At 43.1% G+C, this 26,189-nt stretch overlaps 1 protein-coding gene across 1 annotated transcript in view; it reads right to left on the bottom strand.

The window, feature by feature from the left end:
• LOC128698838 (carbohydrate sulfotransferase 11-like) overlaps positions 1 to 26,189 on the bottom strand; it is a 174,656-nt gene that overhangs the window by 90,558 nt on the left and 57,909 nt on the right. Inside the window, exon 4 of the mRNA XM_070097817.1 lies at positions 4,169 to 4,389. Coding sequence (XP_069953918.1) covers positions 4,169 to 4,389 — 221 coding nt within the window. The remainder of the gene's footprint in view (positions 1 to 4,168; positions 4,390 to 26,189) is intronic.

Raw genomic sequence — 26,189 nt, forward strand, 5'->3', positions numbered from 1 at the left:
TGATTCATTAGCAACTCTAATTTCATAGTCACGTTTAGCCTTTCTAATCCCCTTTTTTACTTCTCTTTTAAGCTGAACATACTGGTCAGTAAGGTTAACCTCTCCTTTTCTGATGCTCCTATAAATTACCCTTTTCTCCCCTAATAGATGCTTTAGTCTCCTGTTAATCCATTTGGGATCGTTATTATTAGACCTAATTTCTCTCTGGGGAATGAATATACTCTGAGCACGGTGTACATTATTAAGAAAAAAATCATAAATGGAGATCCCTTCGTAATCATAAGTATGATCATCGTCAATAAAATCATTAGCTAGATAACCCCAATCGAGATTTGACAGGTGTTCCCTAAGTCCACTATAATCGGCAGAAAGAAAATCAGGGATTTTTTTTTACCGTATTATCATTATTCTTGTATTCCCAGTTAATGCTAAAGGTGATGGATTTGTGATCACTTGCGCCAAGCTCTTCAGTGATCTCCAGATTATTTAAGAGCGTTTCCTTGTTTGACAAGACTAGGTCTAGCAAATTATTACCCCTGGTAGGCTCTGTTACACACTGATTCAGAAAGCAGTCCTGAACTGTTTTAATAAAGTCACTGGACTCCAGATTACCGGTCAAAGAATTCCAGTCAATTTGACTAAAGTTAAAATCCCCTACTATCACTATATTATTGTGTCTAGAAGCCCTAACAATTTCGTTCCAAAGAAGTCTCCCTCTATCGTGATCCAAGCCTGGAGGTCGGTACATTACACCTAGAATTAGTTTTTCTTGACCTTCTACAGACTCTACCCAAACAGATTCTGTTACTGTCCCATCTATTTTCATACCTGTTTTTATGCAACAGTTTATATTTTCTCGAACATATAATGCAACTCCTCCCCCCTTCCCATTATATCTATCCACATGGAACAGCTTAAACCCTTGAATACCACACTCAGCAATCATATCCGGACTCTTTAAATCATACCATGTTTCAGTTAATGCAATGACATCAAAGTTCCCAGCACATGCTACCAAACGTAGTTCATTAATCTTATTTCTTGCACCTCGACTGTTAACATAAAATACCATCATATGTTTTTTCTTCTGCACATTTTTCCTATTCATCTTTGTTTTTACGCAATTTCTGAAATTATCATTACCCAGAGTTACTCCATGACTGTTACTATTAAGATTCTTAATATCAGAGCATAAGTCAATATATCCATACTCATTATTTATCATTTCTAAACCCATACCTCTAACTAATCCTAGATTAAAGCCCTAACAACCTCCTCAACTGAGCTAGCAAGAAAACCCACACCTGCCCTGGATAAGTGAACCCCATCCCTGGCATACATGTCATTTCGGCCATAGAAGTTGTCCCAGTTGTCAATGAATGGTACTGCATTATCCTTACAGTGTTTATCCAGCCAACAATTAATACCAATTGCTCTGGACAACCATTCATTACCAACACCTCTTCTTGGCAAAATGGCACATATAACAGGGCGCCCCCCCCTTCTTCCTAATTATGTCCATTGCTGTCCTGTACCTTCTAACTAAATCCTCACTTCTACGCTTGCCTACATCATTCCCTCCAGCACTGAGGCAGATAATCGGATTGATCCCATTACCGTTCATGATGTTGTCATGCCGGCTAACAATATCCTCCATCCCAGCCCCAGGAAAGCAAGCTCTCTGTCTCCTACTACTGTCCTTCAAGCAGAACGCCCTAGCCATGTACCTAACTTAGCTATCCCCAACAACAACAATATTCTTATCTTCCTTGGTTTCGTTAGTCGTGACATTCTCAGTAGTCGACTCACATTCGTCGGGTAGCACGGAGGATGCATTAGATGTTTCCACAACAGTTTCCACAGTAGTCTCTTTCTTCTTCATCGTTTCTGCCTTTCCATTCGTCTTCTTGATCGTCAGCTTCGTTCCATGCTGTCCAGCCACTGTCCAGGTTCCCTTCTTGACCTGAAGACTCAAAACAGGAGGACTACTACGAATCCTCTTGTTTTCCTCAGTCAATCGCCATATCTCCATCTTCGCTACCCTCAATTCTTCCTTAAGCTGCTGGTAAAGTTGCTCGATAGAGGGCATCTTGGTTCAGTCCAGGAGAGTACACTAACGTCCTCACTGAGCTAAGTACACGTCACCAAAAGGAAATATTCATATAGCTGTCAAAACTGCTTTTTATGAAACAAGATTCAATTCTATTCCTGTCGACCATGGACTTGCTTGATACAACTTTCTCAACTTTTTGAAAATCAATTGGATGGTTAAAATCTTATAGACGCATCCACTGACGGATGTGTCTATAAGATTCCTTGTAAAATTTGCGATAACGTTTATTACGGTCAAACTGGTAAAAGTCTCGGACTACGATTAAAACAACATAAATATAGCATTAGAACTGGACAAGATTCCAATGCTCTATTTATTCATGTGAGAGATTTTAACCATCCAATTGATTTTCAAAAACTTGAGAAAGTTGTATCTAGCAAGTCCATGGTCGACAGGAATATAATTGAATCTTGTTTCATAAAAAGCAGTTTTGACAACAATATGAATATTTCCTTTGGTTTATATAAATTAGATCCATTTATAATTAATTGAATTTGGGAAGAATTTCATAATACACTGGACAAATAATAAATCTTAATTGTTGTGCTCTCTAGGATGGAATACAGCTTTACAATAATGGCCCCCTTCAAGGCTGGCGACATTGAAGACCTGGAGAGTGTACAAAGAACTTTCACAGCACACATAAGTGTGATAAGGCACCTAAACTACTGGGAACGGTTGAAAGTCCTTGATCTGTATTCCCTCGAACGCAGGCGAGAGATATATATGATAATATACACTTGGAAGGTCCAAACCTGCTCACGAAAATCACTCCCTGTGAAAAAAAAAGACTCGGAAGGAGATGCAACATTCCCCCGATGTAAAACAGGGGCGCCACGAGTACACTGAGAGACAACACAATAAGTGTCCGGGGCCAAAGACTGTTCAATTGCCTCCCAGCATACATAAGGGGGATTACCAATAGACCCCTGGCTGTCTTTAAGAAGGCACTGGACATGCACCTAAAGTCAGTACCTTGACCAACCGGGCTGTGGTTCGTACGTCAGCTTGCGTGCGGCCAGCAGTAACAGCCTGGTTGATCAGACCCTGATCCACCATGAGGCCTTGTCTCAGACCACGCCGCGGGGGCGTAGACCCCCGAAACCCTCTCCAGGTAAACTCCAGGTAAACCACTACACCCGTCACTGCAAAATGAATCATCGTAGCATATCATTACAGAACACATAATTTCAGCATGCATCTGCACAACACATCTCCATAGGACACACCAGTACATCACAACATACACTGCTGAATACATCAACACGACACACAAAGCAGTCTGAAAACCATTACGAAAGGGTAGAGCTAGAACCTACAATTCATTATCTCGAAGGATTCTTTGTTTATTTTGATTACATAAAGGATAAAAACAGAGGCAAAGGTGTGAGGTAGCAATTGCAGTGGTAGGATGAATTCTTTACACCAGCGAGTAAAATAGATTCATCTACAACACTTGCTGACTCTTCCCAGGGGTAAGGGTTAGCAAGTATCCCTCACCTGGGGTACCTGTTCTTGGCCAGGGGCAAAGATCAGCAAGAATAACTTATCTGGGGGTACCTTACACCTGGGCAGGTGCCAGGGTTAACAAGTAGTCACTCACCTGCGGTACCTATACCTGGGCAGGCATAAGGGTCAGCAAGTATCACTCACCCGGAGACCTTATACTTGGCCAGGAGCAAGGATCAGCAAGTATGACTCACCTGGGATACTTATAGCTGGCCAGGGGCAAGGGTTAGCAAGTATTACTCACCTAGGGTACTTATAACTGGACAGGAGCAAGGGTCAGCAAGTATCACTCACCTGGGATACTTGTTCCTGGCCAGAGGCAAGAGTCAGCAAGTATGACTCACCTGGGATACTTGTTCCTGGCCAGAGGCAAGAGTCAGCAAGTATGACTCACCTGGGGTGCCTATACCTGGCCAAGGGCAAGGGTGCGCAAGTATCAGTTACTTGGGGAACTAGTTCCTGGCCAGGAGAAGGGAGGTCAGCAAGTATCGCTCACCTAGGATACCTATTTATGGCCAGGAGCAGGGATCAGCAAGAATCACTCACCTGGGGTACCTGTTCCTGGCCAAGGGAAGGGGTCGATGAATGTCGTGAAGGAGATGTTGCTGGGTGTAGCCAGCGAGGAGGTTGAAGTTCCATAGCCAGGTGGAGGAGGCCGCCTTGTACACTGGGCACCACACCAGATTAAACATCTTGTTGATTAGGAACTCTTGGCTCCGGATGCTGTTCGTCTCTGATGGCTGATCTAAACCTGTCTCCTTGCATACCTGTGGGATAGTGGTGAGTTAGTAATATGCGTTGTTTGAGTGTGTGTACTCACCTATTTGTACTCACTTATTTCTGGCTGCAAGAATCGAGTCACAGCTCCTGACCCCGCCTCTTCGCTGGTCGCTACTAGGCCTACTCTTTCCATGTTTCATGAGCTTTATCGTATCTCTTCTTAAAGCTATGCATGGATCCTGCCTCCACTACATCACTCTCCAGATTGTTCTACTTCTTGACAACTCTGTAACTGAAGCAATACTTCCTAACATCCCTGTGACTCATCTAATTCTTCATCTTCCAGTTGTGACCCCTTGTTGATGTGTCCCATCTCTGAAAAATCATGTCCATATCCATATTGGCAATTCCTATCAATATTTCATATATCATTATCATGTCCTCCCTATCCCTCCTGTCCCCCAGTGTTGTCAGGTAGATTTCCCTTAACCTATGGGTTCCAAACTGGTACTGCATACTCCAATATGGGCCTGACGTACACGGTGTACAGAGTCTTGAACGATTCTTTGCTGAGGTGTTGGAACGTTATTCTTAGGTTTGCCAATCGCCCATATGCTGCAGCAGTTATTCGGTTTATGTGCGCCTCAGGAGATGTCCTCAATATTATACTCACCTCAAGATCCTTTTCCTTGAGAGATGCTTGCAGTCTTTGGCCTCCTGGACTGTACTCTGTCTATGGTCTTCTTCGCCCTTTCCCAATCTTCATGACTTTGCACTTGGTGGAGTTGAACTCCAGGAGCCAGCTGCTGGACCAGGCTTACAGCCTGTCCAGATCCCTTTGTAGTCCTGCTTAGTCCTCATCCAAGTGAATTCTTCTTACATCGTCTGCAAACAGATACACTTCTGAATCAATTCCTTCCATCATGTCGTTCATGTATACCAGAAACAGCACTTGTCCTAGGACTGACCCCTGTGGAACCCCACTGATCACAGGCGCCCACCTTGACACCTTGTCACGTACCACGACTCGCTGACACCTTCCTGTTAGATATTTTCTGATCCATTGCAGTGCTTTCCCTGTTATACTGGCCTGATTCTCCAAGTTTTGCACTAATCCCTTGCATGGAACTGTCAAAAGCCTTCTTATAGTCCAAGAAAACGCACCCCATTTTCTCTTGTCTCAGTGCTGTCACCTTGCCATATAACTCCAGTAGGTTTGTGACACGGAATTTCCCATCCCTGAATCCGTGCTGGTTGTCGTTGATAAGCTCATTCATCACTCTTCTGATAATCTTCTCCATGACTTTGCATACTATATTGTAGGGGTTCTTAAAAGGAGATATCGAGGGTTGAAGGTAGACACACTGGTTGGATGGTAACGATATATTGTCAGACTGTGATGATGGGAGATGGAGCCCAGCCTCTGCCTTGTCCTAGCCTGTGTCAAACGCCGACTGAGACCGAGGTAGCTCGCCTGACACTCAAGCTGCATCCCGTGACGTCATACAGTCACAGGCCTAGGGATCTCCTATCTAAAGCACATGGATGATACTGATATGCTATACATCACAGGGATCAGCAACTATATTGGCAACTATACATGTCAATGACACTGGTCTGTAGTTTTAATGCTGGGTGTCTGTCTCCTTTTTTTAAAAAATGGGACTACATTTGTTGTTTTCCATACCTAAGGTAGTCGCCCTGTTTCGATAGATGTGTTGAAGACTATTGTTAGTGAATGGTACTCAGAGCACCTCTGCTCCCTCTCTCAGGACCCACAGAGAGTTGTTATCCGATCCCATGCCTTTGAAGCGTCTAGTTCGTTTAGCAGCCTTTTCACTTCCTCCTCGGTACGCTGAGGTCAGTGGTCACCTGCGGTCATACCTGTCCTAAGTTCTCTGGGAGTTTGCATGGGGTGTTACCAAGCACCATGGCTTGTTGTAGTGTTTTAGAACCTCAGGTTCAGGTGATGAAGAAGGAGGTTCTACTTCTTCAGGAGAAAAATAGGAGGCTGAAGCTTCGCCTAGATGAGTTTGGGAGTGAGTGTGAGAAGGATTTATCTGGTAAGGAGGAACTGGACAAGAGCAGTGAGAGTGGCAGCCGATTTAAGTGGCAAGTGGTTCACAGTTCAGGAAACAGGAAGATAAGGAGGGTTAACAGAGAAGATGTGAAGGTAGGAAATCGATTCTCTGTTCTCCAGGACGCGTGCACTTCAGTGGTTAGTGTGGATGAAGGTACCACTGATTCCCCTGCTAATCAAGGTAAGAATGTTTTAATTGTAGGTGATTCTCAGGTAAGATATATGGACCGTGCTTTCTGCAACAGAGATAGAAAGGTCAGACAGAGGGTGTGCCTTCCAGGAGCTGGTGTTGGTGACATAGTCAGCAAGTTGGATAATATTATGTCACATAATGGGAACAAGCCCATTATCTGTCTTAGTGCTGGAGGTAATGACATTGGGAAGGACAGGAGACAGGAGTTGCTGGATAAGTACTGGTCAGCCATAGAAGTAGTCAGGTCTAAGGGAGGGATCCCAGTCATATGTAGCATCTTGCCTAGAAAGGGAGTGGTCAATGAATGGATGTCTAGGGCAATTGATATAAATTGTTGGCTAGATAGGTACTGCAAGGAACTTGCAATCCCATTCATTGATAACTGGGACATATTCTATGGCAAACGTGATATGTTTGCAAAGGATGGGGATCATCTCTCTGGGGCTGGAGTGGTTGCATTAGCCAATTCGACTGAGGGGTAATTGATGACTTGTCAAGGAATTTAAACTGATAGATTATAGAGGTATGGGTGTTTGTGGGAAACAATCAGGTTGCAGTACTAGGGTTGAAAACAGCAGATATTACCGGGATACCTCAGGGGTATGTTTAAAAAACAATATTCAAAATAAAGTTGCTAGTAAAGGCAAATCAATTGATCAATGAACAAAGAGAGATAGTAGAGGGCAACGTGTGACTAGCTCCCTTAAAGTTTACTATACAAATAGTAGGAGTCTAAGAAATAAGATAGATGAGCTAAGATTACTTACAAGTGCGGATAATATAGATATTATTGGTATAACAGAGACCTGGTTCAACCTGAAAGAAAGAGAAATGCCTTCTGAACGCAACATAGAGGGTTATAAACTATTCCCCACTGATAGGGTCAACAGGAAGGGTGGTGGAGTGGCGATATATGTAAGAAATAATTTAAACTGTTGTTTTAGACATGATATAAGATTAGAAACATCGAACACAGAATCTGTTTGGCTACAGTTTCTCGAGGGTCGTGACAAATTAATTTTAGGTGTGATTTATAGGGCCCCAAACCTTGATAGGGAGGGCAGTAAGCTGTTATGGGACGAAATTCATAAGGCATCTAGATATGAAAATGTTGTGTTAATGGGAGATTTTAACTTTAGACAAATTGTTTGGAACAATATGACAGGAAATATTGAGTCAAGTGACTTTCTTGATGCTGTTAAGGATTGCTTTTTAAAACAGTTTTGTGTTCTTATGTTCTTATGAGTGGTGTGGGTGGATGTGAAATGGACCTGACTAGCTACTAGGTCGGACACAGTGTTAATCCCTTAAGTGACGTGTCTGACTTCACTAGGTCAAGGCACTGGCTTAAGCCGGTGGGGAGAATTGGAGCTGCCTCGCATGGACCGGTAGACCTGTTGCAGTGTTCCTTATTTCTTATGATCTTATGTTCTTATGAGGGCAGATATTCTATTAGTGGGATGGATCTGTGAAGGACCTGCCTAGTATGGGCCAACAGGCCTGCTGCAGTGTTCCTCCTTTCTTATGTTCTTATGTTCTTATGTATTGTGTCCAGTACTTGATGGTGAACCCCATCACTCCGGCTTTCTGGTGTCCTATCTGTGTTCACTGTAAATACTTCTCTAAATTTCATGTTGAGCTCTTCACATACTTCCTGGTCGTTTCTTGTGGTCTCCCTCCTTCCTCAGCCTGATTACCTGAGCCTTGACTGTTGTTTTCTTCCTGATGTGACTGTACAACAGCTTCGTACCAGACTTGGCTTTCGCAGCTGTGTCATTTTCGTGTTGCCACTGGGCCTTCCTTCTCATCTGTGCATATTCTTTTCTGGCTCTTCGAGTAATATCCTTATTTTCCTGGCTCTTTTGTTTTTTATACTTCTTCCATTCTCTAGTGCATTTAATTTTGGCTTCTTTATGCCTTTGGGTGAACCAAGGGCTCGTCCTGGCCTTACCATTACTTCTGTTGACCTTGGGTACGAAACTCTCCTCTGCTTTCTTGCATTTTGTTGTCACATATTACATTATTTCTTTTACTGATTTTCCCACCTGTTCTCTTTTCCACTGAAGCTTCTGCAGGAAATTCCTCATGCCTGTGTAGTCCCCTCTTTTGTAGTTTGGCTTCACTCATCCTGCACTTCATGCTTCCCTCTGCACTTGTAAGTTTACTCTGTATTCGAAGCTCAGGACCACATGATCACTAGCTCTGAGGGTCATTTCATATATGATGTCCTCAATGTCTGAACCGCTCAAGGTGAATACTAGGTCCAGTCTTGCTGGTTTATTCTCTCCTTTCTTTCTTTCTCTTTCTGATAGTTTTCCTAATGTGTTGATGCATAAGGTTTTCCAGTACCACCTCTGTCATCTTAGCCCTCCATGTTTCTGGGCCTCCATGTGGCTCCAAAATTTCCCAGTCACTTTCCTTGTGATTGAAGTCACCCACAACTAGTAGCCCTTCTAGTGGGCCTTTCTGGCCGCTTCAACCAGTGTCACCCATTGCCCTGTTACTCTCATCATATTCTTGTCCGTGTCTCCTGATATTCTCTGGTGGGTTATACATCACTGCAATTACCACCTTAAGACCTCCAGTCTGAAGTGTTTCTCATATTTAGTCCCTTGCTTCATTTCTGTCTTCTCTTTCCAACTCCTCAAAATTCCACTGGTTTTTAATGAGCAGTGCAACTCCTCCACCCCCTCTGCTCCCTTTGTCTATCCTCAGGCTCTGATATCCAGTTGGATATAAGGCACTTTCATCACTTCTGTGAACTTGATTTCTGTGAGAACTATGATGTCTGGTGATGCCTCTGTGATACTTTCATGCCATTCCTCCCACTTATTCGTTATTCCATCAGCGTTGGTGTACTATACCTTCAGTTTCCTCTTGAACACTGTATTCTGTGAGGTTGTGGGGGATGGGGAAGTAGGGGACCTGGCAAGGTGTTATGGGACTCTACTGTGTAGGGTGGGGTGGGGGCTGTGAGTGTGGAGTGTGGCTTGTTTTGGGATAATGCGTCGGTCTGGAGTTTTATGACTCCCTAACTGCCTGCAGTATAGTTAGCTTGTAATTGCGCCATTACGATTTTGTGAGTCAAGAGCTCTGTGAGGGTTTGCACCTGCTGCTCCACTCGAATTTGGTTGCCCCCTTGTCTCTCTTCCTTGCCAGTTTCATCTTTGTGTCTTCTCTAAGCTTCTGTCTTTCTGTTATCTTTCTGTTGCGATCTAGATACACCCTCCAGTATGTTGTTGATTCTTTCAGCTGCTGCAGGATCCTTGTCCACACCGTTTGTCTTGAAAATAAATTTGACAGGCCTATTTCTTCCTCTCAAGTATCCCCCTGTTCTCTGAAAATTTGTCAGCTCAGTCATGTTCTCCCCTCTTATTTGTTTGATGATACTTTCAATCTCTTCTTTCTCTTGCTCTCTCCCTCCCTCCCTCCCTCCCTCCCTCCCTCCCTCTCTCTCCCTCTCTCTCTCTCTCTCTCTCTCTCTCTCTCTCTCTCTCTCTCTTTCTCTCTCTCTCTCTTTCTCTCTCTCTCTCTCTCTCTCTCTCTCTCTCTCTCTCTCTCTCTCTCTCTCTCTCTTTCTCTCTCTCTCTCTCTCTCTCTCTCTCTCTTTTTTTTTTTTTACACAGGGTTTCTGTTAGGTTAAGGATCCCTAGCTTTATTGACAAGCTATTTACAGGTTAAGGATTCCTAACTTTATTGGCAAGCTAAGAGCTGTTACCTACATCAGCTCATTTGAAAGCATTTTTATTGTTATGAGACATACAAGTAGGGAACAGGATGAAGTTGGAGCCATCTGTGGGCCAGCATTTTCATTTGATCAACTGACTTTATCTCGCTGACATCATTATGCTGTACGAATGTGTTCCATACTCGAGTCATCCTGGGTATATATGATCTCAGATGGAGTGATGTTCTGGAGAAGGGTACAGCCAGAGTGAAGTTGTTGCTTTCTGTCCGTCTTGTGGCATAAAAGCTTGTTTCTCGCTGTCCTCGAAGTGAATCCAAGTGTGGTACTTTGACAATATTGGCCTTGTACATAACAGTAAGGCCACCCACATCCCTCCTATGTTGAAGGCTCTGCTGAAATGACAGGTCTATCCAGGATAGGTCCAGGCGAGAGATGAGACGTCTTGCTCTGTTCTCTACTCTGTCAAGCAGTAGCAGATGAGAGGGGGGGGGGCAGGCGAACCAAGAAAGTGGAGCATATTCAAGGTGTGAGCGTACTTGTGCCTCGTACAGAATCTTGCAACCCCTACTCTCTCTCTCTCTCTCTCTCTCTCTCTCTCTCTCTCTCTCTCTCTCTCTCTCTCTCTCTCTATCTATCTATCTATCTATCTATCTTTCTTTCTCTCTCTGCAGTCTTTCATAATATGTCCTCCCTCGCTCTCCTGAAGCCAATGGATAAAGACTGACCTCTCCCTGTTCTCCCCCCATTGCCTTTCCCTCTGCATCTCAGGGTCCCATTTAAACATAACCTTTTCTACCTACACCCCCTCCTGACGTACTACTGTCCCCATGCCCAACAGCATGCCCCTTTCACTGCTTGACATTTCCTGGTGGCATGATAGGGCCTCAACATAGGTCTTCTCTTTTTCCTTTTCTTTGGGCCCCTCATTGAATATTAATGTACCTGCTCCAGATGCCATGTTCCCTCTGACTTCAACATTTTTCCTTCAGCTTTTAGGTTCTGTATCTTGGCTTTTGCAGCTCCCACTTCTTGTGTGTGTGTGTGTGTGTACTCACCTAATTGTGGTTGCAGGGGTCGAGACTCAGCTCCTGGCCCCGCCTCTTCACTGATCGCTACTGGATCCTCTCTCTCTCTGCTTCCTGAGCTTTGTCATACCTCTTCTTAAAACTATGTATGGTTCCTGCCTCCACTACTTCACTTGCTAGGCTATTCCACTTGCTGACAACTCTATGACTGAAGAAATACTTCCTAACGTCCCTGTGACTCGTCTGAGTCTTCAGCTTCCAGTTGTGACCCCTTGTCCCTGTGTCCCCTCTCTGGAACATCCTATCTCTGTCCACCTTGTCTATTCCCCGCAGTATCTTGTATGTCGTTATCATGTCTCCCCTGACCCTTCTGTCCTCCAGTGTCGTCAGTCCGATTTCCCTTAACCTTTCCTCGTACGACATTCCCTTGAGCTCTGGGACTAGCCTTGTTGCAAACCTTTGTACTTTCTCTAACTTCTTGACGTGCTTGACCAGGTGTGGGTTCCAGACTGGTGCTGCATACTCCAGTATGGGCCTAACATACACAGTGTACAGTGTCTTGAACGATTCCTTATTGAGGTATCGGAACGCTATTCTCAGGTTTGCCAGGCGCCCGTATGCTGCAGCGGTTATTTGGTTGATGTGTGCCTCCGGTGATGTACTCGGTGTTATGGTCACCCCAAGGTCTTTCTCCCTGAGTGAGGTCTGTAGTCTTTGTCCACCTAGCCTATATTCTGTCTGCGGTCTTCTTTGCCCCTCCCCAATCTTCATGACTTTGCATTTGGCTGGATTGAATTCGAGGAGCCAGTTACTGGACCACATGTCCAGCCTCTCCAGGTCTCTTTGCAGTCCTGCCTCATCCTCGTCCGATTTAATTCTTCTCATCAACTTCACGTCATCTGCGAACAGGGACACTTCAGAGTCTATTCCTTCCATCATGTCGTTCACATATATCAAAAATAGCACTGGTCCTAGAACTGACCCCTGTGGGACCCCGCTCGTAACAGGCGCCCACTGTGATACCTCTTCACGTACCATGACTCGTTGCTGCCTCCCTGTCAGGTATTCCCTTATCCATTGCAGTGCCCTTCCTTTTATGTGTGCCTGATCCTCCAGCTTCTGCACTAATCTCTTGTGGGGAACTGTGTCAAAGGCCTTCCTGCAGTCTAGGAAAACGCAATCTACCCAAGCCTCTCTCTCGTGTCTTACTTCTGTTACCTTGTCATAAAACTCCAGGAGGTTTGTGATACAAGATTTGCCTTCCATGAACCCATGCTGGTTTTCATTTATAATCTTGTTCCTTTCCAGGTGTTCGACCACTCTCCTCCTGATAATCTTCTCCATGACTTTGCACACAATACATGTCAGAGACACAGGTCTGTAGTTTAGTGCCTCGTTTCTGTTTCCTTTCTTAAATATGGGGACTACATTAGCTGTCTTCCATTTCTCAGGTAGTTGCCCAGTTTCAAGGGATGTGTTGAAGATTGTGGTTAGAGGCACACACAGCATCTCTGCTCCTTCTCTAAGGACCCATGGGGAGATGTTGTCCGGTCCCATCGCCTTTGAGGTGTCAAGGTCACTTAAGAGCTTCTTCACCTCCTCCTCAGTTGTTCGTATGTCATCCAACACTTGTTGGTATATTCCCTCTTGATGTTCCCTTCTGTGCTGTCTTCCCACAGCCCTTCCTGTCTCTACTGTAAAAACTTCCTTAAATCTCCTGTTCAGCTCCTCACATACCTCCTGATCATTTCTTGTGAGTTCTCCACCTTCTGTCCTTAATCTGATCACCTGGTCTTTGACTGTTGTCTTCCTCCTGATGTGGCTATACAACAGTTTCGGGTCAGTCTTGATTCTCGATGCTATGTCATTTTCATACTGTCGCTGGGCCTCCCTCCTTACCTGTGCGTACTCATTCCTGGCTCTGCGACTGATCTCCCTATTTTCGTGTGTTCTCTGCCTTCTGTACTTTTTCCATTCTCTATTGCACTTTGTTTTTGCCTCCTTACACCGTCGGGTAAACCAGGGGCTTGTTCTGGTCTTCCCGTTGTTACTGTTGCCCTTGGGAATGAACCTTTCCACTGCCTCCTTGCATTTTGTTGCTACATATTCCATCATTTCATTTACTGGCTTTCCTGCCAGTTCTCTGTCCCACTGGACCTCCCGCATGAAGTTCTTCAACCCTATGTAGTCCCCTCTTTTATAGTCAGGCTTTTCCCATTCTACTCCTGTTATTCTCTCCACTTGCAGCTCTACTATGTATTCAAAGCACAGAACCACGTGGTCGCTAGCTCCTAGGGGACTCTCATACTTGATATCCTCAATGTCTGAGCTGCCCAGGGTGAACACAAGGTCCAATCTTGCTGGTTCATCCTCCTCTCTCACTCTGGTAGTGTCCTTAACATGTTGGTGCATGAGGTTTTCCAGCACCACGTCCAACATCCTGGCTCTCCATGTTTCGGGACCCCCATGTGGCTCCAGGTTTTCCCAGTCAATCTCCCTGTGGTTGAAATCCCCCATAACCAGCAACTTTGCTCTGCTGGAGTGAGCTCTTCTTGCCACCTCAGCAAGTGTGTCCACCATTGCTCTGTTGCTCTCTTCATATTCCTCTCTTGGCCTCCTGCAGTTCTGTGGTGGATTATACATCACTGCAATGACCACTTTGTGTTCCCCAGACTGAAGTGTACCTGCTATGTAGTCTCTTTCTCCTGTCTCATCTATTCCTTCCATTTTCTCGAATTTCCATCTGTTTTTTACGAGCAGAGCAACCCCACCTCCCCCCCTACCCCTTCTATCTTTCCTCATGATCTGGTATCCTTGTGGGAAGATTGCATCTGTTATTGTCTCCATGAGTTTTGTTTCTGTAACTGCTATGATGTCTGGGGACTTCTCATTGATTCTTTCTTGCCATTCCTCATGTTTATTCGTTAATCCATCTGCATTTGTGTACCAAACCTTCAACTTCTGTTCTAATACTGTAACTGTGGTGCGGGGGGTGGAAACAGAGGGATCGGTGTGTGATGGTTGGTTTGGAATGTTCAGTTGCCTTGTGTGTGTGTGTGTGTGTGTGTGTGTGTGTGTGTGTGTGTGTGTGTATATGTATGTGTTTGTGTGTGTGTGTGTGTGTGTGTGTGTGTTTGTGTGTGTGTGTGTGCGTGTACTCACCTATTTGTTGTTGCAGGGGTTGATTCATAGCTCTTGGCCCCACCTCTTCAACGATCGCTACTAGGTCACTCTCTCCCTGCTCCATCAGATTTATCAAATCTCGTCTTAAAACTGTGAATGGTTCCTGCCTCCACTACGTCATTTTCCAGATTATTCCACTTCCTAACAACTCTGTGACTGAAGAAATACTTCCTAACATCCCTTTCACTCATCTGAGTCTTCAACTTCCAATTGTGTCCCATCTCTGAAACATCCTGTCTCTGTCCACCTTGTCGATTCCTCGCAGTATTTTGTATGTTGCTATCATGTCTTCCCTAACTCACCTGTCCTCATTGTCACCAGGCCGATTTTCCTTAACCTTTCTTCATAGGACATTCAATTTAGGCAATTTAGTTCCTTCCAATGAAGCGTTTCTTCAATCTCTTCTATAGCTGATGTCTCTGTGCTCAGTGGTCAGTCTTTTTTTTTCTCAGCTCTTCCTGGGCATTGCAGTGCTCTGTTAGAGTCTCTGCATATAGCTTAGCTCCTTCATTGTATTTAGTCCCCTCATTTGTTCCTGATGTGTTCTTCTTTTTTCGGGCCCAACATGGGTCTGATAGGGCCTCCACATACAGTTTAGCTCCTTTGTTTCGTACAGTTCCCTTGTCTGTGGCTGATGTAGCAGTTCCTGATGTCATGCCTGTACTGTTCTTTGGTTCTTAAGACTGTTTCAGATTTTTTAGTTCCTCTTCTATACTCTGTATCTTAACTTCTGCTACTATGGCATGTAGCTCTCATTTCCTGTTCACTGCAGCTATCCTCTCCTCTATTTTCTTACTGAGCACTTCTAGCTTCCTTCCCCGCTCTTCCTCCCTTTTCATGAGCTCTGCCTCTCAATCTTCCCTCCCAGGGTCATCCTTCTTGCTCTTTGGTAACCCATTTGTGTGTGTGTGTGTGTGTGTGTGTGTGTGTGTGTGTGTGTGTGTGTGTGTGTACTCACCTAGTTGTACTCACCTAGTTGAGGTTGCGGGGGTCGAGTCCGAGCTCCTGGCCCCGCCTCTTCACTGATCGCTATTAGGTCACTATCCCTGAGGCGTGAGCTTTATCATACCTCTGCTTAAAGCTATGTATGGATCCTGCCTCCACTACATCGCTTCCCAAACTATTCCACTTACTGACTACTCTGTGGCTGAAGAAATACTTCCTAACATCCCTGTGATTCATCTGTGTCTTCAGCTTCCAACTGTGTCCCCTTGTTACTGTGTCCAATCTCTGGAACATCCTGTCTTTGTCCACCTTGTCAATTCCTCTCAGTATTTTGTATGTCGTTATCATGTCCCACCTATCTCTCCTGTCCTCCAGTGTCGTCAGGTTGATTTCCCTTAACCTCTCCTCGTAGGACATACCTCTTAGCTCTGGGACTAGTCTTGTTGCAAACCTTTGTGTGTGTGTGTGTGTGTGTGTGTGTGTGTGTGTGTGTGTGTGTGTGTGTGTGTGTGTGTGTGTGTGTGTGTGTGTGTGTGTGTGTGTGTGTGTGTGTGGCCTTTGTGAGCCCTAGGATAGATTTTCTTAAAGGTGTGTATGTGTCCTGTTTCTACCACTGTGTAATTCATGTCATTCCACTTCCTGACCACTGAGAAGCTGAAGAAACTTTCGTAACCTTCCTGTAATTCATATCTGTTTATTAGCTTTTAGTTTTGACCTCGTGCATCAGTTTCCGGCACTCAATCAGCCTTTCTTTTAAGAAAATAAGAACATGAGAAAGGAGAACCACTGCAACAGGCCTATTGACCCATTTTAGGCAGGTCTTTATGTGGTGAATGGTTTTGAAAACCGACAAGTTGAAGAATTGAGACACTTATGCAACACATGGGAATCTTTATTGAAGAAACGTTTCGCCACACAGTGGCTTCATCAGTCCAATACAAAGTAGAAATGGGTAAGGAGAGTAGAAGTATGAGGTAATCAGTCCCTTAACCTGGATTCGATGTGTTCAGTCCATCACTCTTGTAGTAAGTGCAGCATAGGGCCAGAGAGGTGGCCTATATACTGCGGTGAGATGAGTTGAAGCAGGAGGAGGCGGGATCTTAGTGGGACCTGCCACTAATGTAAGTAGGTCATCGTCCAAAGGTTTGGGCAAGCGTTGAAGTCTTTGTGTTGCAGTGTCTGACAGATTGAACCATTTTAATGTTGAAGTCTTTGTACCAAGATTCCATGATGTTGCAGTGTCTTTATCAAATCCAACATGATGACAAAAATATTTGTTCAACCCATTTCAATGCTCGACCTAGTCTTGTCAAATAAGGAAACACTCGTAAATAATAATCTGGTGATCGCTGAAGAGCTTGGAGCTAGATCACAAATCCATCACTTTTAGCATTAACTGGGAATATGAGAATAATAATAATACGGTATAAGTCCCTGTTTTTCGTTCTGCCGATTATATTGGATTTAGGGAACACCTGTCTAATCTGGATTGCGGTAATCTAGCTAATAATTTTATTGATGATCATACGATTACGAAGGGATCTGCGATTATTAATTTTTTCTTAATAATGTACAACGAGCTCAGTGCATATATATTTCCCAAAGAGATATTAGATCAAATAATAACGACCCCAAATGGGTTAACAGGAGGCTAAAGCATTTACTAGGAGAGAAAAGGGGAATTTATAGGAGCATCAAAAGAGGAGAGATTAACCTTATTGACCAATATGTTCAGTTAGTTAAAAAGATAAGTAAAAAAGGGGATTAGGAAAACTAAACGTGACTATGAAATTAAAGTTGCTAATGAATCAAAGACTAATCCAAAATTATTCTTTCAAGGGAAGGCGAGGGAAAAAGTAGGACCTCTGAAAATTGGGAATGGGCAGCTGACGGATAACGAACTGGAAATGTCAGTCTTTACTCAAGAAGACTTTAATGAGATTCCAGAAATTAACAATTATTCAGTTACTGGAGAATTCAAATTAACGAATATTACTGTCACGATGGGCATGGTAATCAAACAGAGAAATAAACTGAAAGAAAATAAGTCCCCGTGACCCGACGAGTTGTTTTCCAGGGCACTTAAAGAATGCAAGATGGAACTTAGTCAGCCATTAACGAGCGTGTTTAATGCGTCCATGTTAACTGGTATTATGACAGAGTTGTGGAAGATGGCTAATGTGGGTCCTATATTCAAATCAGGGGATAGGTCCATTCCATCAAACTACCGTCCAGTCAGCCTGGCATCTATAGTAGGCAAATTATTAGAATCGATTGTAGCTGATATTATTAGAAGTCGTCTTGAAGAGCATAATTTGATTAATGAATCTCAGCATGGGTTCATGAGAGGTCGTTTCTGCCTGACAAATTTACTGACGTTTTTCAATAAAACATTTGAGGCAGTAGACAGTTATAAAGAATATGATATTGTTTGTTTGGATTTCAGTAAAGCCTTCGATAGAGTACCTCACAATAGACTTAAGAAAGGTGGCAGCTCATGGTATAGGAGGAAAAGTTCTAGCATGGATAGAGGCATGGCTTACCAATAGGAAGCAGAGAGTTTCCATTAATGGGACTCGAATTTGAATGGGGATTAGTCACTAGTGGCGTTCCTCAAGGATCAATTTTAGGCCCTTCATCAAGGTCATTAATGTAAATTATGAACAGAGGGCCTAAAACTAATCCTTGTGGAATGCCACTAGTGACTAATCCCCATTCAGATTTGACCCCATTAATGGAAACTCTCTGCTTTCTATTGGATAGAGATCCATGCTAGAACTTTACCTCCTAAACCATGAGCTGCCACTTTTCTTAAGAGTCTCTTGTGAGGTACTCTATCGAAGGCTTTACTAAAATCCAAATGAACATTATCATATTTTTTTATCACTGTCTACTGCCTCAAATGTTATATTGGAGAACTTCAGTAAATTTGTCAGGCAGGAACATAAGAACATAAGAATGAAGGAACACTGCAGAAGGCCTACTGGCCCATGCGAGGCAGGTCCTTATCAAAACGACTACCACCTAAAACTACCCAAGAAATAACTCCCGTACCCAATGACACCAATCAAACCCAGCCCCTCCCACTCATATATTTGTCCAGTCTCTTCTTAAAGCTACCACCCCACTGGGAAGACTGTTCCACGCATCTACAACTCTGTTAGAAAACCAGTACTTACCTATGTCCTTTCTAAATCTTAATTTATCCAACTTAAATCCAGTGGTGACGTGTACTTAGCTCAGTGGTGACGTGTACTTAGCTCAGTGGTGACGTACTTAGCTCAGTGGTGACGTGTACTTAGCTCAGTGTTGACGTGTACTTAGCTCTGTGAAGACCTGTTTGTGTGCTCTCTGTGAATCTGAACCAGGATGCCCTCTCTTGAGCAACTTTACCAGCAGCTGAGAGAGGAGCTCAGTGTTGCTAAGCTGGAGATACGGCGATTAACGGAGAACAAGAGGATTCGTAGTAATCCTCCTGTTGTGAGTCCCCAGGTTAAGAGGGGAGCTTGGTCAGTGGCCGGGCAACATGGAACCAAGCTGAGGATCAAGAAAACGGTTGGAGAGGCAGAAACCACGAGAAACCAGAAGACTACCGTGGAAACTTCCAACCCATTCTCCGTGCTACCTGACGAATGTGAGTGTTCTACTGGGAATGCCACAACGAGTACCAAGGAAGCATTGGCAGACGTGAGTGAGACATCCCTAGAAACCCCAAAGAAGACCATCGAGAACGTCTTGACGAATTCCGCAAGTGGTGTAATGCTACCTGACGAATGTGAGTCGACTACTGGGAGCATCACGAAGGACGACGCCAAGGAAGGTAAAAACATTGTTGTTGTTGGGGATAGCCAGATTAGGTACATGGATAGGGCATTCTGCTTGAAGGATAGGAGTAGGAGGCAGAGAGTGTGTTTTCCTGGGGCTGGGATGAAGGATATTGTTAGCCGTCTGGATGATATCATGAGAGGTAATGGGAGCAATCCTATTATCTGTCTCAATGCTGGAGGCAACGATGTTGGCAGACGTAGGAGTGAGGACCTGATTAGCAGGTATAGGTCAGCAATAGAGATAATTAGGAGGAAGGGTGGGAAACCTGTCATATGTGGCATTTTGCCAAGGAGAGGAGTTGGAAATGAATGGTTGTCCAGAGCAATTGGTGTCAATTGCTGGCTGGACAAATACTGTAAGGAAAATGCGGTAACATTCATTGACAACTGGGACCTCTTCTATGGCAGAAATGACATGTATGCCAGGGATGGGGTTCACTTATCTAGGTGTGGGGTGGGAGCACTGGCCAACGCAGTGGAGGGAGCTGTTAGGTCTTTAAACTAGGAATAGTTAGTGGTATGGGTTTTGGCGGGAAAACTGTGAAGTCGCAGGGAAGTAATATGAGTACTAGGAGAACTAGTAATAGGCAAAATGAGGTGGATATTGGAAAGCCAGTGGCACTAATTGACATGGACAGTAATAGGCTTAGTGGAATAACAGAAAGGAGCAGGAAGGGTAAAGAGAACGGAGGGTCTTTAAATATTTATTACACAAATAGTCGCAGTGCTAGGAATAAGATGGACGAGTTGAGACTAGTTGCTAGTGCAGGTAACATTGATGTATTTGCCATTACTGAGATGTGGTTTAATTCAAAAAGTCGGGACATGCCTGCAGAATGTCACATTCAGGGTTTTAAATTGTTCCAAGTAGATAGAAGTGTCGGGAAGGGGGGTGGGGTGACATTGTATGTAAGAGATCGCTTGAACTGTTGCATAAAAACGGGTATTAAGTCTGAAGTAACACATACAGAGTCTGTTTGGATAGAATTTTCAGAGGGGCATGAAAAATTAATTTTAGGTGTGATATACCGTCCCCCAAATTTAGATAGGGACCAAGGGAGACTACTATGGGAGGAAATTGTTAGGGCCACAAGGCACGATAATGTAGTAATTCTAGGAGACTTTAACTTTAGTCATATTGATTGGAATTTCTTGACTGGGAATTTAGAATCATACGACTTCTTAGAAGTAGTTCAGGATTGTTTTTTGAAGCAGTTTGTGACAGAACCTACAAGGGGTAATAACCTGCTTGACTTAGTTTTGGCAAACAATGAATCCCTTGTTAATAATTTAGAAGTTTCAGAGTAACTGGGTGCTAGCGACCACAAATCAATTACATTTAGCATTGAATGGAAGTATGATAGTAGGGATAACTCAGTAACAGTCCCAGATTTTCGCTTAGGAGATTACGATGGGCTTAGAGAACACTTATCATCTGTTGACTGGGGTAACGAAGAGAGCTATCAATATGATAGTTTTCTGAACACTATACATGCTGCTCAAAGAACGTTTATCCCTTATAAAGAAATTAGATCAAATAGAAATGACCCAAAATGGATGAATAATAGGCTGAAATATCTACTAGGGCATAAGAAAGGAATTTACAGGCGTATCAAAAGAGACGAGGGTCATCTTATGAATCAGTATATTGACATTAAGAGGGACATTAAAAAGGGGATAAGAAAAGCTAAAAGGGACTATGAAATTAAAGTTGCTAGGGATTCTAAAACTAACCCAAAAAGCTTTTTCCAGGTATATAGAACAAAAGTCAGAGATAAGATAGGTCCCCTTAAAAATAACTATGGGCATCTTGTAATAAAGTTGGTAGAATTACCGACAATATGTAAAGTAAAAGGACACATTAGTTGCACTTGTGTCCTTTTACTTTACATATGGGCATCTTAGTGACAAAGAGAATGAAATGTGCTCGATTTTAAATAATTATTTTCTCTCGGTTTTTACGCAGGAAGACACTAATAATATTCCGGTAATTAATTTTTAAAGTGGGCCAGAAGAAGATAAATTATGTAACATCACAGTCACTAGTGAAATGGTTGTGAAGCAGATAGACCGACTGAAGCAAAATAAGTCACCGGGTCCTGATGAAGTTTTTTCAAGGGTTCTTAAGGAATGCAAAATGGAAGTCTATGAACCATTAACTAATATTTTTAATTTATCTCTTCAAACAGGTGTAGTGTCTGATATGTGGAAGATGGCTAATGTAATTCCTATTTTTAAAACAGGGGACAAGTCGTCACCGTCAAATTACCGCCCAATAAGCCTGACCTCAATTGTAGGCAAATTACTAGAGTCAATTATAGCTGAGATTATAAGAAGCCATCTCGATAAGCATAGCTTGATTAATGATACTCGGCATGGATTCACAAGAGGCCGGTCTTGTCTAACTAATTTATTAACTTTCTTCAGTAAAGCTTTTGAGGCTGTTGACCACGATAAAGAATTTGATATTATTTACTTAGATTTTAGTAAGGCATTTGATAGAGTTCCGCACCAAAGACTGTTGAAGAAAGTGGCAGCTCATGGCATTGGGGGAAGGGTGCTCTCGTGGATCGAATCATGGCTCACAGACAGGAAGCAGAGAGTGTCCATAAATGGGGTTAAATCCGAGTGGGGATCAGTAACAAGTGGCGTTCCACAGGGATCAGTCTTGGGCCCGTTGTTGTTTATAATATATATCAATGATCTTGATGAAGGAATTACTAGTGATATGAGCAAATTCGCCGATGACACGAAGATAGGTAGGATAATTGATTTAAACGTAGATGTTAGGGAACTTCAGGAGGATTTAGACAAACTCTATTCTTGGTCAGAAAAGTGGCAGATGCAGTTCAATGTAGATAAATGCAAGGTTCTGAAGCTCGGGAGTGTCCATAACCCTAGCACTTATAAGTTAAATAATGTAGAACTTAGCCATACAGATTGCGAAAAGGACTTGGGGGTTATGGCAAGCAGCAACCTTAAATAAACCAAGACAGCAATGCCTAAGCGTACGTAATAAGGCAAATAGATTACTGGGATTTATATTAAGAAGTGTAAGCAACAGAAGTCCAGAGGTGGAAATAAATGGTATCAAATACCGACAAAGTGGAAATATAAACACATATGCAGTATAATGTGATCCTTTATTGACAACGTTTCACCCACACAGTGGGCTTTTTCAAGTCACACATAGATCTATCCGGGGTGGAAGGTACGGGAGTATTTATAGTCATGTTCAGAATGTTGAGGTCAGGTGGAGAATGCTGCATCTGATGATCTATCGGGTGGAGTTATAGAGTCTTGGGTAGCTTGGCAGGGGTATTGGACAAGTTGTGAGTAGACCTTCTGTAGTGTTCTGTGTTCTTATGTGGGATAGCGATGAAGAAGTTTCTTGGCGAGTGGTTCAGCTATGTTATAGAAGCCGTTGTTCTGGTTGAAATTGATAAATTAGACACATGTGCAACTCATGGGTATCTTTATTGAGGAAGCGTTTCGCCACACAGTGGCTTCATCAGTCCATACAAAGGAGAATCTTGAAGAACAGGAGGAGAATGAGGTAATCAGTCCCTCAACCTTGAGTCGATGTGGTCAGTCCATCAACTTTTCTGTACTTGACTGAAGAAGCCTACTGTGTAGGCGAAACGTTTCATAATAAAGATACCTAACTGTTGCATATGTGTCTTACCTAACAACCTGTCGGTATTTTATACCATTTTAATGTTCAATCTGTCAGACACTGCAACACAAGGGTATCTTGGTACAGACCTGCAATCAACTTCGACAACTTCCACTAGTGAGAGCGGCTGGATTTGAGAGGGACCTGACCTCTCAACATCTGAGTTCTTACCTCTCCTAGTGGCCTACGTCTCACCTCTTGGCGCTATAAAAAGCTCCATCCTGTCACTTCATCTCCATATTGTTTCATACTATGGAACAATGCTCTTCTCCAGACTGAGGGACTGACCACCTCAAAACTTTAAGGGTGATGGACTGATTACATCGTCTTCAAGTATCTTCTGCTTCTATCAACTTTTCTGTACTTGACTGAAGAAGCCTACTGTGTAGGCGAAACGTTTCATAATAAAGATACCTAACTGTTGCATATGTGTCTTACCTAACAAGTGCAACTAATGTGACATTTTATTGTGGCAACGTTTCGCTCTCCAGGAGCTTTATCAAGCCATTACAAACAATACATGGACACAGAGGGTATATATAGGCTCAGAGTGAGGTGCAATACTAGTAGTATTAGTAGTAGTGACAAAAGTTGTAGTAGTTGTGGTAGAGCAATTAATTCGTACATGAGTAAAAGAATATAAAAGCTATAACTTGGGTAACATAAAAATAGGTTGGACAAATATAGACTGGAAAGAGACAGCTTGTTTCAGTGTTCACTCTCTGTAATGTGCTTTGTGTAGTATAACAGGAGAGACTATGTGATGGCAGGGTTTACTGTTTTCAGGAGGATTCTTGCTAAGACTTCAGAGATGGCGAAGCTGCCGTTGTTTTGTTTGATTGTATTCGAAACAGCGATCAGTGCTGATTCGAGGCACTTGCGTCTGCGGAAATTAGTTTCTTTGATCACTAATTGGGCGTCTCTGAATTTCATGAGATGATTGGTGGAATTTCGGTGTTGTACACAGGCGTTGTTCAAGTTATCGTTCCTACATGCGTAAATGTGTTCATTGAGGCGGGTGTCGAGGTTTCTTGCTGTTTCACCTACGTAAATCTTGAACATTAAAGTGGTATAAAATACCGACAGGTTGTTAGGCAAGACACATATGCAACAGTTAGGTATCTTTATTTCGAAACGTTTCGCCAACACAGTAGGCTTCTTCAGTCGAGTACAGAAAAGTTGATAGAAGCAGAAGAGACTTGAAGACGATGTAATCAGTCCATCCCCCTTAAAGTTTTGAGGTGGTCAGTCCCTCAGTCTGGAGAAGAGCATTGTTCCAAAGTCTGAAACAATATTGTTTCAGACTTGTGTCCTTTTACTTTACATTATTAAGAAAACAATCAAAAAAGCAGATCCCTTCATATTCATAAGCATGATTATCGTCAATAAAATCATTAGCTAGATAACCCCAATCAAGATTAGACAGATGTTCCCTAAGTCCATTATAATTGGCAGAACGAAAATCAGGGATTTTTACTGTATTATCATTATTCTTGCATTCCCAATTAATGCTAAAAGTGACGGATTTGTGATCACTTGCGCCAAGCTCTTCAGTGATCTCCAGATTATTCACGAGTGTTTTCTTATTTGACAAGACTAGGTCTAGCAAATTATTACCCCTGGTAGGCTCAGTTACGCTCTGTTTCAGAAAACAGTCCTGAACTGTTTCCATAAAGTCACTGGACTCTAGATTACCTGTCAAAGAATTCCAGTCAATTTGACTAAAGTTAAAGTCCCCTACTATGACTATGTTACTGTGTCCAGAAGCCCTAACAATTTCGTCCCAAAGAAGTCTCCCTCTATCGTGATCCAAGCCTGGAGGTCGGTATATTACACCTAGAATTAGTTTTTCTTGACCCTCCACGAACTCTACCCAAACAGAGTCTGTTACTGCTCCTTCTATTTTTATACCTGTTTTTATGCAACAATTAATATTTTCTCGAACATACAATGCAACTCCCCCCCCCTTCCAATTAGATCTATCCACATTGAACAACTTAAATCCCTAAATACTACACTCAACAGTCATGTCCCGACTCCTTAAATCATACCATGTTTCAGTTAATGCAATGATATCAAAGTTCCCAGCACATGCTACCAAACGTAGTTCATTAATTTTATTTCTTGCACTTCGACTGTTAACATAAAATACCATCATATGTTTTTTCTTCTGCACATTTTTCCTATTGATCTTTGTTTTTACACAATTTCTGAAATTATCATTACCCAGAGTTACTCCATGACAGTTACTATTAAGATTCTTAATATCAGAGCATAAGTCAATATATCCATACTCATTATTTATCATTTCTAAACCCATACCTCTAACTAATCCTAGCTTAAAGTCCTAACAACCCCCTCAACTGAGTTAGCAAGAAAACCCACACCTGCCCTGGATAAGTGAACCCCATCCCTGGCATACATGTCATTTCGGCCATTCATTGGCATACATGTCATTTCGTACCATTCATTGACAACTGGGACAACAGAAGTTGTCCCAGTTGTCAATGAATGGTACTGCTCTGGACAACCATTCATTACCAACACCTCTTCTTGGCAAAATGCCACATATAACAGGGCACCCCCCTTCATCCTAATTATTTCTATAGCTGCCCTGAACTTTCTAACTAAATCCTCACTTCTACGCTTGCCTACATCATTGCCTCCAGCACTGAGGCAAATAATAGGATTGATCCCATTACCGTTCATGATGTTGTCAAGCCGGCTAACAATGTCCTCCATCCCAGCCCCAGGAAAGCAAACCCTCTGTCTCCTACTCCTGTCCCTCAAGCAGAATGCCCTATCCATGTATCTAACCTGGCTATCCCCAACAACAACAATATTCTTACCTTCCTTGTTGTCGTTCGTCGTGACGATCACAGTAGTCGACTCACATTCGTCGGGTAGCACCGAGAATGCGTTGGAGGTTTCCACAAGAGTTTCTACAGCAGTCTCTTTCTTCTTCATCGTTTCTGGCTTTCCATTCGTCTTCTTGATCGTCAACTTCGTCCCCTGCTGTCCAGCCACTGACCACGATCCCTTCTTGACCTGAGGACTCGAAACAGGAGGACTACTACGAATCCTCTTGTTTTCCTCAGTCAATCGCCGTATCTCCATCTTCGCTACCCTCAATTCTTCCTTAAGCTGCTGGCAAAGTTGCTCGATGGAGGGCATCTTGGTTCAGTCCACGGGAGCACACAAGACACTTCTTCACAGAGTTAAGTACAGCT

Source organism: Cherax quadricarinatus, chromosome 59 (assembly GCF_038502225.1).
Source record: "Cherax quadricarinatus isolate ZL_2023a chromosome 59, ASM3850222v1, whole genome shotgun sequence".
Lineage (NCBI taxonomy): Eukaryota > Metazoa > Arthropoda > Malacostraca > Decapoda > Parastacidae > Cherax > Cherax quadricarinatus.